Raw genomic sequence first — 15,138 nt, 5'->3', positions numbered from 1 at the left:
ACAAAGATGATGATGTAAGTTTTATGGCGATGAATACACTTATGAATGGTGAAAATTAGCCGAGAAGAGAATTTTTGGGGTGTGCCTGGTGCCCTCGTCCTCAGGTTTTCACGGTCATCACGATTTAACCCCTTAACCGCGGGGCGTCACTTTTGTGATTTCGTGTTATTTTGAATTCACCCGGGCTTCCAAGTGGGGGCTTGTATCATCTATCAGTACTGCCAATGTTCAGCACTAGTCAGCACTCCTAATCTCCTCTGTACTCCCATCCATTGACAATTTAGCCATTTCTCCCCGTTCTTGACTCCCCTCCCTACCCCCCCTCCATTACCCTATCCTCTCGCCTGCCCGACCGTGCTACACTAAGTAAATCTTCCCTAGAATTTTTCGCTGATTTCATCCATTGAAATAAGCCCTATGCCCTATTCTTATACCAAATAATATATACAAGAAAGAAATAAGGTAAGTGAGAGTGCCATACACCTGGAATTGGCTAATTATCACCTGACAACACCTCACGTGCACTCGTTCGCTAATTTTTCCTGTTTATTTCCCCTTGAAATATGCCGTATAATCTATTTTTTTAATAAATATACTTATAAGGAGGGAAGGGAGAAGCCTAAGTGATATTTACATTCACCTGGAACTACCTAATTTATAATGTATTGTCTAGATTTCCTGCCAATCATTTCACTGCTATAAATTAGCTGTGTCAAGAGGCTAACGTTGGCAGTAATGAATTTCCCTAGGTAGGCCACCACCACAGCCCACCCTTATCAGTTCACTTTCATCTTCCAAAGTGGAGGTACGTCTGTTCGCTCTTGCTAGCTTCAGGGACTTTTCAACCCCATGCAAAGGGCCCTGTGACCTTTGCCCCCTACTAAACTTCGTGTGGAAAGAGGTAAAGGGCTGACAATTGATAAAAGAGTGACTACGATCTTTCTATTGAGTAAAACAGTGCAAGTGGAATTGTAAATAATGTGTAAATAATGTGAAAACAGCAAGTGAAAGTAATGAATGTAAATATACATGAACAGTGGAAAATAGTTTTATAAGTTACTTTAAGTGACAGTGCAGAACACAGTGTAAATAAAATAGAAATGTAAATAACGTAAATAGAATAGAGAACGTAAATAGAAATGTAAATGAGTAGTATTATAAGAATACGAGTATATACCCTAGGAGTAACGAAAGTGAAAGTTTCACTCTAGCATGTCTGAATACTATGAGTTATGAGAGTGAAGGTGAAAGAGACATTCCCTCTCAATGCTAGTATACAGGACGAGAAAGCGAATGCTACGTATTTTACTGAAAGAAATTGAATCCCTACAGTGACAATAAACTAATACTACTGAAGGAAACTTATGGATAAAGACTGTAGATATATATAAGTGTTATATAGTAATAGAAATATAAAGTGTGAGGGGTTTTATGAATAATAAATAACACTGTACCAAGAGCGAACTAGCGCAAGTGCGATGGTCAGACGTGCTCGTAATATTCATTGCTTTCACAGTGTTTTTTTGGGGGGAGTATGGATCCCAAACTACTTGAAAATCATAGAGCAGTGTTTATAGTGTTAATATCTGGCTGTGGTAATCATATTACAGGTTGTCAGGAAGTGTAAAGTGGAGACTTCGTTACCCAACTTTAGAGGTCTCCACAAGTCCTACGGTAACGGACGAAGGCTCAACAAACATTCCAGGAGAAAGCTGAAGGTATGTGCCATAAGCATATGTAATTTTAATATTCTAGGACTAATAACTGATTTTTGGCAAATATTTTTTGAGGGTCTGTCGGAGCCCGAATAACCCCGCGGAACACGCAAAACATTGGTAAACATGCCCGCGGTGTAGGGGTTAATGATACAACGGCACTGGGGTGTCCCATAGGGCTAAAAATAACTGGCACGCAGCGGGTTAATGACCTAGAGCAGCTTGTACAGCACCCTATTCATATCCCTGACTGCCTTGGTGAGAGCTCCAACATACTTGACCTCTTCCTTACAACTAATCCTTCTGCTTGCAATGTTAATCTCTTCCCTTCGTTGGGCCCCTCTGATGACAACCTTATCACCTTAACCTGTACTATCGCTCCGGTACGGCCTCTGTACCCTCAGATGAAATGTCATCTGTAGCACTTTGGAGCTGTGGATTGGGAGGCCCTCAGGCAGTACTTCTTTGATTTTCCCAGGAATGATTATTGCTTCCATGGCAAGGGGCCATCTGAATGTGCCTTGCGCATTACGGAGGTTATTCTCTCCGGCATGGAAGCATACATTTCTTTCTCATATCCTTTGTCTAACGTAAGAAAGCCTTGGTTTAATCACGTTTGTTCTACTACTCTCCGCAACAAGGAAAGGGCCTATAAAAGGTACTGGAGCCAACCCACCCCTGAATCACATCATCTTTACGTTTCTGCCTGGAATTGTGCTAAGTCTGTTCTTCGCCCTACTAAATGCTCTCAACTCACCAACTAAAATTCTTCCCACTCCTTCTGGCACCTTGCCAAAAACCTTTTTAACAACTTTACCTCATCATCCTTCCCTCCTCTTTTCTACTCTGATGGTTCTGTAGCTATTTCTTCTACTGATAAAGGAGATCTCTTCGCTCAGACTTTCTCCTCCAATTTCACCTTAGACGATTCCGATGCTGTTCCTCCATCACTTCCTCCCTCTGACTTCCTCACTTCCTCCCTCTGACCGGCTGAAGAGGATAAGCCTTTCTTTGTGATGATAAGAAGCAGAAGGCTTAAATAAATGCTTTTTGACTAAATAATTCAAAATTTTCCTGTATTAGTCCTCCACAACAACCTGACTTTTATCAATGGATGTGAAATATACATCCATTTTTATGTTCCCAGTCCTTCTTTACATTTTCTTTAGTTCATGTTATATCCAGGTCCCCATTTAAATTGCTGGGTCAACAGAGACGAGGGGGAATCGTACTGAGATTTTAACCGGTTCGATAAATGAGCTTTTTTTTTTTTTTCCCCAGTGCTGAACCAAGCATGCTAACCAGTACACTGTCGGCTCCCCCGTATCTCAAGTTTTTTCTTTGACCTGTTATAATGGACTTGATTTCTTCACGACGTTGATGTCTATCTATTGCCAGACGCCTCAATCCCTTAAGTGGTGACCACAAACATATCGCCGCCATGTCGCCCTGTTACCGGCCATTTCACTGCCCTCCCCCAAAGCTCACTCACCCCTCTCTCATATATCTCTTCACTCCATCCCTCTATCACACCAAAGGCCTCCCCCTCCCTCTGCCCCCATTAACCTTACTCACATACACTCTCCTTGTTAGTCTTTCGCTCTGCATCCTTTCCACGTGGCTAAATCACCCCAACGTATTTCTACTACCACTCTCTATCACATCCATATACACAGCACAAAGCTCCTTCACGTCTCTCCATGTAACTCCACATGCTCCTCTCAAATAACTCATTTCCACTGCTCTCACTCTTGACTTGTGTCGTTCCAACAAGGTTCATGATTCACTTCCATACATTAGAGTTGGTATCACAATACAGAGCTACCATGCCAAGACTTTTTTACTTCCATGCTCACTTCCCTACTTCTTATCACTGCTTTCAAAGAACCAGCAACCTCTCTTCCTTGTTATACTCTTTCAAGCAATTCATCCTCCAAACTTCCATCCTTACTCATCACACTACCAAAGTACTGACAGTCACTCAAATTTTCCATTTCCTTATCATCCAACCTCATTGTACATTCAGTGACTTCATTTCCCTCGAAGATTAAAACTTTACTCTTCCCCATACGCACCATTTGATTCTGTTTCTTACACTCTCCCAAACTCATTCACTAAGCCTTGCAGTTCCCCTTTATCTTCACTGAACAATACAATATCATCACCAAACAACAATACAGGAAGTTTCTGAACGCGGCCGTCTCTCATTAGGGACACTCCAACATCCACTACTCTACTTTTCATCTCTCTCTCTCTCTCTCTCTCTCTCTCTCTCTCTCTCTCTCTCTCTCTCTCTCTCTCTCTCTCTCTCTCTCTCTCTCTCTCTTTAATCCAATCCACAAACAGATTAAACAACCATGGAGACATGACATTTCCCTGTTTCAGTCGAACATTCAGATAAGAAAATTCACTCAGTTCACTGTCCACACAGGTTGCAGCCTTAGCACCCTCATACATACTCTTCAAGGCATTCAGCAACTTCCCATTTACTCTATAATGCTTAATATTTTCCATGTATATCCACTCTGTCATATGCTTTTTCCAGAACCATGAAGGCCACATGCAACTTCTTTCCCATCTCTAGAAACTTTTCCACTAAAGACCTAAGGATGATTATCTGATCTGCACAACGTCTTCCCTTCCCAAAATCTCCCTGTTCCTCTCCAACTAACTCCTCCGTTTTTTTCCCTAACACTGACAATAAGTGTCTTACCATATACTTTGCCTATTACACTAAGAAGACAAATGTCCCTGTGATTACGACACACTTCTTTTCCCCTTTTCCTTTGTACAGGGTAATAATTGTACCTGACTTCCAGTCCTCTGCGACCTTCCTCTCAGGCCAATATCCACATCTTCCATATCATTCTACTATTATCTCTACCCTGTGCTTCAGCAGTTCACCATACACTGCATCAATTCCTGAGGCTTTCTTCATTTTGATATTCTTCATTTCTTCCACTGCTCCGATTCTACTTATCTCTTCCTCCTTTTTCACCACCTTTCTTCTTCCAGCCATTCTCCAGCCACTTATACTCACATTATCTTCATTCTGTATGTTTAACAGGTCCTTAAATTGTTCTTTCCATCTCACTTATTCTCTTTCTCCACTATCAATCTCCAATGTTTTTTCTTTCACTTCCCTACTAACTTCTGTATCACCCTCTAATTTTCTTAACCCTTTTCCATAACATTTTCTTACATTCCTTCCACTTTATACCCAATTCCTTCCAAATTCTTCATGCACTCTCTTCTTACTCTCTCTTACTGATCTTTTCACTTCTCTCTTCCTCTTTACATATAACTCTGTCTTCCATCTCTCAACTTCCTCCATGCCTCTGCTTCCCATCCACATGCTATATGCTTTCTTCTTTTGCACCACAGCTTGCCTCACATCTTCATTCCACCGTGCAGTTCCTTGCACCCCCTTTCGTCTTCTCTTTACCCCACTCACCACCTCACATGCTGCACAGAAATTTTCTTCTCTGAAACCCTGCACACACCTCCCACCTCCTGCATCTTCTCCAAACCATATTTACCCAATCGCTCCTCCACTTCTCTCTTATATTCTGCCTTTTCTTTTTTTCATCCTCTTCCAACCTTTCTGTCCTCCTTGTATGGATTACTTCCTCCTGTTCTTCCCTCCTTCTAGTCCTCCACTGCAACTAAACCTTGACTTTCATCACCACCACATGGTTGTCAGTAAGTCCACTCTCCAAATCTCTGTATGCTCTTGCATTCGTCACATACCTTCTCATATTGTGATCCACACCCACATAGGCAATCATTGCCTTCCGTTCATTAAGTTCACCATCCTCCCTTCTCATCACTCGCAATGTATACCTGCAGATCATTTTGTGCCTAAAGACTGTATTGGCTATCACCATCCCCCTCCCAGCACAAAATTATGTCCACTAGAGCACTGCCATTCTCATTCACTGTTGCAGGCACACCCCACTCACCAAGTACTCCATCCACCTTCACATTCCGTACTTTCACATTCATATCTCCAATCGAAAACACTCTCTCATTCCTCTCAAACTTTTCCATACACGTTTCTACATTTCCCCAGAACTCTTCTTTCACTCTGCTTACACGACCTTGCGTTGGTACATACACACACACCCCACGTTTATATTTCAACTTTCAATCTACCCACACAATCCTTGGACCAATTGAATCATACTCTTTATTATTATTCTTTCATCTCTTGCACACAACCATACACCCTTTTTCCTCTCTCATTCTCACCTACTCCCGCGCATATACCCGTCCATACTTCCACTGTCACATTTTCAGCTTGGCATTTAGTCTCAGTTAATCCACATATGTCCACTTTCGCATTCTCAAGCTGCTGGACAGTCTCCTTCTCGTTCAACTAATCATTCGCATCCCATACATTCCATATTGCAATGCATACCATGTCCTTTGTCCTCTCCTAGGTCTTCACCTCTTGGTCAGTCCTAATCCGAGGCTTCTTGTTTGTATTTTCAGTTAGTTGCTTTCCTGGGATGGAACAGGTAGTGGTTGGTTATAAGGTTACCACCCAGCGTATTAAACGATATCCTGGTTTACAGGAAATCATTTGGCTTGTCATTCAATGTAGAGTTACCCTAAAGAGTACCGCTACACAAAGTGAGTGGAAGATGGGCGTTAATGTACTACAATATTTTATTTTTGCCACAACGAAAGGATTTTTGTCCACCTTGGGACGAACTTTTCTTAGTTAGGATATTAATGAAGTATATTTCAAGTTTGAAGAATCTCTCCTGGACTAAAAAACAGAATTGTCAAAAAATTGCAAGAAATAAACGAAAAAGAGGATATTGGATTGAAGGGGTTGATCATGATGTCCTCACCTCGGTCAAAGAGACGACTCTAAGCTCGTAGAAGATGGGGAGCAATAACTTGCAGATGATGAACCAAGTGATGAGAGCTCCAACTAAAGTCGTATAGATCTGAGTGCCGTAGTAGTACACCTCTGCCGAGCTACCTGTTAACCAAAACATGGGAGTAAGAGATGTGTAACTGTAATGTTAAATCTCATAACCCAAAATTGTAGCCGAGCCCTAGTACCCAAAATTTCTAGCACTCATATGACAAACCCACTGATGAAAGAGAAGCCTATATGGCTTCTCTACTTCTCTGCTGAAGGTGATATGTAACGTGGCATGCAGGCTACCAAATTTCATTCTCACTGCTGTTTCATAAAATATCACCAGTAACTGGAAGATTCCACTGGAATTCGCTTCCTTTCAAATGGCAAAAATAGAGAAGAAAAACCAATCAAGACAGAGATTTGGATGCGCAAAAATTACACGTCTGTCGTTTTTTATTTTCTAATTAGGCCCAGATTCTCCTGCGGTCAGAAGGGTTTGTTCCACCAGATCCTTCAATATACTGTATATTTTGCATAGAACAAACCATCGCCCGAGGGCATCTTTTACACCTTGATAATATCGACAACAATTATAGATAATACAAAAAAACATTTACTTGTCACATGCAGGAATAAAGTGGTTAGGACGAGGTACAATGAAACCTCCTTAGCTGACAAGGATACAGACTTCTGAGTCATGTGATCGTGTGTATATCACTTCACTCCAAAGGCGTACATCTCATTTCATTCTACCTACTTTTAGACACATTTACTCAGTTTAGGAGTTCTCGAACTGTAGAAGTTAGATATTGCTTTCAATAATTGCATCATTACTGCATTGCTCTATTTGGCGCAATAAAGTCGTCTGGTAGTTTGGATAGCACTAAACGCGCTCTCTCGTGAGTGCAAAACATCCTCGAACCATAAAGTTAGAGAATGTGATGTTGTATGCACTGTCCCAGTATCTACTAATCATTTCATAAGCCACTGATGAAAAAAAGCGTTATTTCTCTTCTCCCTTCAACTGTTCACTATGCTCTTTAAAATGGCATACAAGCTAAGCCTGTCAAATCTTAACAATACTTCCATTACTGTCTGTAAGGAAATGGGGTATAATATACACATAGACATTCTTAGTTTTAATGATATGGACTTTAGAGTCATGAAACTGCTTTATTATGGCCAACTTTTCGAAGGTTTCTGAATACTTCTGTTTTCTTATATCTTTATTGAAACATGATGGAAAAATTCAGAGATGTGAAATTTCAACCTCGATACTAATAACAGTATGTAATATTGCTTAAAAAGAGAGAGAGATATTGTGAACAGCCACTGTTACTAAGAATTAAACAGGTTCTTAACACTTTGGCAAAATACTGCAGGCACTTATCACAGATCCACTTCGTTGGTGCTGACCAGCAAAGCGTTCAATTTTAAGTGCGACTTGTATCCATCCATTCACCTTGATGGTCAGGGGCATCATTAATAACGGGCGAAGCGTTTACTGTCACCCTTCCTACTTAAGCCTGTGAGATTCAAGCAATTATCAATGCAGTCCAAAAGCAGTTCTTGCCCAGCAGTCATAATGATGCATTTGAAATCACAGTGAATAACAGAACTCTCAAATGTGTCATTAACATTAAAAAAAACAATGTCAAAATAATCTCTGACTGTCCTCGCACATTGAGACACCTCCTTGGGCCTGGAAGGTGTATTGTGGACAGCATTGGTGAACATGAGTAAAGGAAATTCGTGGATATCCTTCCTGTAAACTGTCTCGTAGTCAATAGTGAAATAGCGACGGTTCTGTGCGAATGGATTGCTGTCCTGGTCTCAACAACATCTTCCCCGATATCCCCTTTGGCTGTAAAATGAAAAAGCGGTCTCTATGATTTATCTGCCTATTGCCCTTCCTGTGATTTCCTTCATTCTTGAATTATTTACAGATCAGAAACACAAATCTCTCGATCTTCTGGGTGAAAAAATGACCCTTCTACTGTACTGCAATCCTGTTACAGGGAATCCTTAACCCCTACAAACCGGAGGTTTTCCAACCTCGCCGACTCCTTACGGGGGATTTCCGTGATTTTGGAAAAATACCCTCACTTCAAACCCTAATATCTGCCAAACGATAATAGCTAGAGAGAAAAATAAAGATACATAAGACTCATCACCTCTCCCTTTTTCAAATGAAAGTATCCCCAGGTCTCTAGGTGGTCCCGTCGATGAGTAAGGATAAGTTGAAGATGACTGGTTTTCTGTGTTTTGGCAGGCTGCTTCCGAGCATGCATCACTGTCAGTGACCTTGGAATCGCTGGGTAGCATTGGCAACACTGACCGGAAAGGTGATTGTATCACTGCCCATGTGTCCTTCAAAGGAATTTAGAATTTTCCACACAATCTTCGAGTTTTCCTTACTTACCGTCATAAGGATGAGTCGTCACCCTGTTCATGTGGCTCCTCATACGGTTTTCTTCCTGTTTCATAGTGCCACTATGCCCTATAAGTGTGTGAGAAAAGAATATCTCTTTGATTTTCTGTACTGGCTTCTTGCATCAGATATAATAATTTCCCTCTACCACGACACTTTCACTACCACTTGATATCACGATTATGGGTAATTGCACACTGAGAAGTGTGTGCTGTAACTGTTTCACTCAGTATGGTTGTGAATGAGATATTTATTTGTACTAAAATTCTGACTGATTTGTACTAATCAGGAGCATCATTAAAATATTACTAATGTCACACACTATCTATCTATTGCCAGACGCCTTAATCCCTTATAAGGGGTGGCCACAAACAAATCGCCACCATGTCACCCTGTCCCCAGCCGTTTCACTGCCCCGCTCCCAATTCACACCCCCCTCTCCCGTATACCGCTCCACTCCATCCCTCCATCTCATCCTTGGCCTTCCTCTTCCTCTCGCCCCCTCCACCTCCGTCACATGCACTCTCCTCGTCAGTCTCTCACTCTCCATCCACTCCACATGGCCAAACCACCTCAATGTGTTTCTCCTAATGCATCCTTTCACATCCACATCCACACCACAACGCTCCTTCACATCCTCATTTGTCAGTCTGTCTCTCCATGTGATTCCACAGGCTCCTCTCAAATAACTCATTTCCACTGCTCTCACTATTGACTTATGTCCCTCCAACAACGACCAAGCTTTACATCCATACGTCAGAGTTGGTATCACAATATTGTCATGTAATAACTTTTTCACTTCCGTGCTCACTTCCCTGTTTCTTATCACTGCCTTCAAGGAACCAGCAATATTTCTTCCCTGTTGTACCCTTTCAAGCACTTCACCCTCTAAACTTCTATCCTTACTCATCACACTACCCAAATACTTAAACGTACTCACATTTTCCATTTCCTCATCATCCAGCCTCACTATACATTCACTGACTTCACTTCTCTTGAAGACCATAACTTTACTCTTTCCTACAGTCACCTTTAAATTCAATTTCTTACACACTCTCCCAAACTAATTCACCAAGCCTTGCAGCTCCCCTTCGTCTTCACTTAGCAACACAGTATCATCAGCAAACAACAGTGCAGGGAGTTTCCAAACACTGCCCTCACTCATTAGGGCCACTCCTACATCCACTGCCATACCTTGTATCTCTTTTATAACCCCATCCATATACAGATTGCACAACCAAGGAGACATGACACATCCCTGTTTCAACCCAACTTCCAAATAGAAAAACTCACTCAGATCGTTATCAACACGCACTGCAGTCTTAGCACCCTCAAACATACTCTTCACAACATTCAACAACTTCCCATCCACTCCAAATATTCGTAATACTTTCCACAGTCCTTGTCTATCCACCCTGTCCTATGCTTTCTCCAAATCCATGAAGGCCGCATACAACTTCTTTCCCTTCTCTAGAAACTTTTCCTCTAAAGATCTAAGAATGAATATCTGATTAACACACCCTCTTCCCTTTCTAAAGCTTCCCTGTTCTCCTCCAACTAATTCCTGTTATTACCCTAACTCTGTCAATAAGTATCCTACCGTATACTTTGCCTATTACACTAAGAAGACAAATGCTCCTATGATTACCACATTCTTTTTCCCCTTTCCCTTTGTACAGTCTCCCCAAGAAGTGATGGCAGAGTTTCAGATTGCTTCGGTCACTCTGCACTCCCATACGTTCAATGAAAACAGAGAATATAACGTACACATGCAGTGCCTTCATCACGTCATATCAAATAAAATATACATTATATCACGCTAAGAATGATGTAAAATGAATAACAGGAGGCATGATATATTAGTTAACAATTACCTTTCCCGATTTGAATGTGAAATGTATTACTCTGCGCGCGGTGGGCAGTAGGCCTATTACTCCGTGTTCCTGATTTATTTGTTTCCCAGGATTTCAAATACAGTCGCTCTAGTCTTGAAGACCAGTTAAGGAAAATTCTTGTGACTCCAATTCACTGCATTATTTTCAAATGCTATGGTGATGATACAGCAAAAATAAGGATGCCATAACAGAGAAATTATTATTCGTAATGATGACCTACCTGCGGTAGCAACAAGACCATACTGCCTTTTTATTCCGTTTTCCTCTCGCCAAGAATAATTATAATTAGCAACTTTATTCTCAATTGATGCAAAATTATTTCTAGTTGTAAGGAGGTATGTCAGATTCTGCCTTTTTTTCTTACACTAAGCAATAAGCAGGACCAAAACATGAGTTAATAAACTCTTGCAATGCAAGAGCTCGCAATTTTTACTCCATCTTTTAATCTTAATATCTGTCTTTTAAAATAAACTGTAATGTCCTGCTGAACAGAAAATGCTGATCTGGAAGTTTTGAACTCAATGATTTTATTCCTCTTGCTAATCGCTTATGCACTGAGGATATCAGACTACGACAAAAGTTAGCATTCTCCAAGGAGTTCCGTCTCTAGGCAAATTTCGAGGTTTATTTTTGTAAACTTCTTTCACCGACAGCCCTCTGGCTTATATTAAATAAATCAGAGATTATTCGTAATGGAAAACTGGCCAAAGGCAGTGAAATAACTGCATGTCTTTCATGTCTTTGAGTAAATGTTATCTCCTTTCGTGCGTATTGATCGAAACATTTAAAATAGCTACTGGTTTACGCCGCCTTCCCACTTTCTGTCGTCGTCCATGGAGACATTGGAAATGGAAATAAATGACTTTAAATTATTCCCTAGTATTGTAACTGAAATTATTTTATAAATAATAATTATTAATTTTAATTCTTTATTGAAGCTCCCTTTTGTTCAGTCGTACGCTGCAAAAAAATTATTGCGTGTTACCATACTAGATTTGAACTCCACAAATTATTCCTGACTGTCCCTGAGCGATAGTCGTGAAATTTCAATTAGTTCCGTTTAGGATTTCCTATTATCGTAACTAACGAACTGCTTCCAACAATTTTGAAATATATAGGTACTTTGGCACTGATTTATTGTTTTTGTAACAATTTTACTTATTAGGTTTCACCTCGTAGAGATATAAGGAAGAGTATGTGCACTATCGCTGACCGAAAACTTCTGGATACTCCGCCGTCACTTCTTAGGCCGACTGTACTAGGGAATAATTATACCTGACTTCCAATCATCAGGGACTTTACCTTCCTCCCAGGCCAATCTGCACATCTTCCACATCCATTCTGCTACTATCTCTCCCCCATGCTTCAGCATTTCACCGCACACTCCATCAATTCCTGGGGCTTTCCCCATCTTGACTCTCTTCATTGCTTCCACAACTTCCATCCTACTGATTTCTTCCTGTCTTCTCACCTTCCTCCTTCTCCCAGCCATTCCCCAGACACTTGTACTCGCATTACTTTCATTCTCTTTGTTCAACAATTCATTGAAATGTTCTCTCCTTCTGCTCACTTTTTCTCCCTTTTCAACTAATAATCTATCATTTTTATCTTTCACTCCCCTGCTAACTTCATTGCCACCCTGTCTGACTCTTTTCACCTCTTTCCAGAACATTTTCTTACATTCCCTTCACTTGACACTCAAATTCCTTCCAAATTCCTCATCCGTTCTCTTCTTATTCTCTCTTACTAATCTTTTCCCCTCTCTCTTCCTGTATACATATAACTCTCTCTTCTGTCTCTCAACTTCTTCCACGCCCCAATTTCTTATCGATCCATTATATGCTTTCTTCTTTTGTGCCACAGCCTGTCTCATCTCTTCATTCCACCATGTTATTCCTTGCACTCCCTTTCGTCTTCTCTTCATCCCACACACCACCTCACATGCTGCACATATTTCCTCTGTGAATATCTTGCACACACTTTCCACATCCTCCATCTGCTCTAATTCTTATTTATCCAATTGTTCCTCCACTTCTCTCTTATATTCTGCCTTTTTCTCATCCTCTTGTAACTTTTCCACCCTTCTTATATCTACTCCTTCCTCCCGTCCATCCCTTCTTCTATTTCTCCATTTTACTTGGACCTTGTTTCTGGTGGTCAGAAAGTTCATTCTCCCAACCTCTGTATGCTCTTGCATCCATTACATATCTTCGCATCCTTTCATCCACCCACACATAATCAATCATTGCCTTCCTTTCCTTTAGTTCACCATTCACCCTTCTATTCACTCGCCATGGATACCTGTGGATTGTTTTGTGCCTGAAGATGGTATTGGCTATCACCAACCCCCTCCCGGCACAAATGTCCACTAAAGCTCTGCCATTCTCATCTATCTCAGCAGGCACACCCCACTCACCAACTAATCCATCCACCTTCACATTCCCCACTTTACCATTGATATCACCAATCAAAAACACTCTCTCATTCCTTTCAAACTTTTCCATGCACACTTCCACATTTGTCCAGAACTCTTCTCTCACTCTGCTTGCACGATCTTGCGTTTGTACTTCGCATCACAAATATCCTTATCCTCACATATTCAGCATTATTTTCTGAGTAACGAGGAAAAACATTTAGTTATAGTCAACCAGGTAATTTTCTTTCTCATCTGCTCACTCATGGTTTTCTTCCATGTAACAGGTAGGCTAACTCAAGATATTTCCAATCATTGTTTCACCAATAACCATAAACAGTAATACTTATTGCACAGCACTTGTAAAAATTATTATAAAACACTTATAACACTTACTAGATATAACTTATATCTTACATTCACTTATGTATAAAAAATAACACACTTGGGCATACCTGTTTGCTATTTACAATTTCCCACACACCTGCTCAGTAATCATGCTCGGAGTGATACTCGCTAAAACGTTTAGGGCATAGTTGGGACCTTGCACTTCCCACATTGGTAGGATGTCTCTTTTCATGCTGGGGGGGGGTGTTTGGTGGTGTTGCAGATGTACACCTGGCAACCTGCAGTGGTACAGCCAATCTCTACCAGCCTGTGACGCCAGGAATACTTGGCACAGCTTAGCCTGTCAGCTGTAGGTACTGTCTGCATCTCTCGCCTGCCACCTGGTACCTGTGCGGTTGAATATTCTTCAAGGAGTTCGGATGCAAGTTCTCTCTCAGACTCTCGTAGAGAGAAAGTTTTCGTGATTACCTCATTGAACAGTATGAAACTGGGACAGTGATATCAAGAAGGTGTAAAAACGTCTTCTTGTACCACCGGCAGGACATCCAAAGGCAGTCAGCCTCACCAGTCTGCATGTCTGACTTATCAACAAACCCCATGTTAATATTATAATCATTGACAGCACCTGGCTTCAGCACGGGATCCCCAGCCCTGTAGTCTGTCTTTCCTGTTTCCTCAAACACACTCTTATGTACTGTTGACAACATGTTAACCAGTCTTTTTTCATTCCAGAGAAGGGCTAACATGTTGTCACATTGCTTGGTAAGTAGGGCATCTCTCAGTATTTGCTGGGAATACAGGGAAATTTTTTCTGTTTGCCCAGACAGTTCCACAGGTCATAGTACCGTATTCAAGCAAATACTTGGTCAACGCCGGGGCTGTGTAATAATTATCAGTGTACAGAATGTGCTGCTTGTTTAAATGCCTTTCCATCAGCACTTTCACAACTGATGCCGAGAAACACTGAGGATCGTCACTCAACATCCATAGACAAATTAACCATCACATCAAGCACATACCCAGAGTTGAAGTTGCATAAGACAAAGAATTTTAATCCAGAGTGGTGATGCTTGGATGACACATACTGAATAAATGCTAACCTGTCCCGGAATAACACAAGCAACTCGTCAATAACCACTTTCTGAAATGGATGGAAAAACCTGGAAATGACTCCTTGAACATCGTCAGGATGGGTTTAATTTTCCATAACCTCTCATTCGGTGCAGGCCAAAAAATTTTGTTGAAATGCACGAACCTTAGGATTGCCAGGTACCTGTCATAGGCCATATACTTACCAAAGACAGGTGTGCCCACAAGTTCATCAGCTGACTGATAGTCATGGAGCACATATTTTCTTATGTATGCCATCAACATGGTAATGGCTAGCTGCACAAACTAATCCCCCACCTCCACAGGTATCTAGTCCATCATGTGCGTGCTTTTGCTGGCAGGCACGT

At 41.2% G+C, this 15,138-nt stretch overlaps 1 protein-coding gene across 1 annotated transcript in view; it reads right to left on the bottom strand.

Annotated features, from left to right (window-relative positions):
- Positions 1 to 15,055, bottom strand: part of LOC145396145 (sodium-dependent multivitamin transporter-like) — an 88,875-nt gene extending 73,820 nt beyond the window's left edge. The window contains exons 1-2 of the mRNA XM_080269588.1: positions 14,977 to 15,055; positions 6,575 to 6,708 (exon numbers count right to left, since the gene is read on the bottom strand). Of these exons, the coding sequence (XP_080125714.1) occupies positions 6,575 to 6,708; positions 14,977 to 15,055 (213 nt within the window). The remainder of the gene's footprint in view (positions 1 to 6,574; positions 6,709 to 14,976) is intronic.
- Between the last annotated feature and the right edge of the window lie 83 nt (positions 15,056 to 15,138).

This window comes from Coenobita brevimanus, chromosome 35 (assembly GCF_032717465.1).
Source record: "Coenobita brevimanus isolate Jiangsu-jjx chromosome 35, ASM3271746v2, whole genome shotgun sequence".
NCBI lineage: Eukaryota > Metazoa > Arthropoda > Malacostraca > Decapoda > Coenobitidae > Coenobita > Coenobita brevimanus.
Note: the sequence above shows the minus strand (reverse complement) of the source record. Positions and strands in the feature narration are given on the sequence as shown.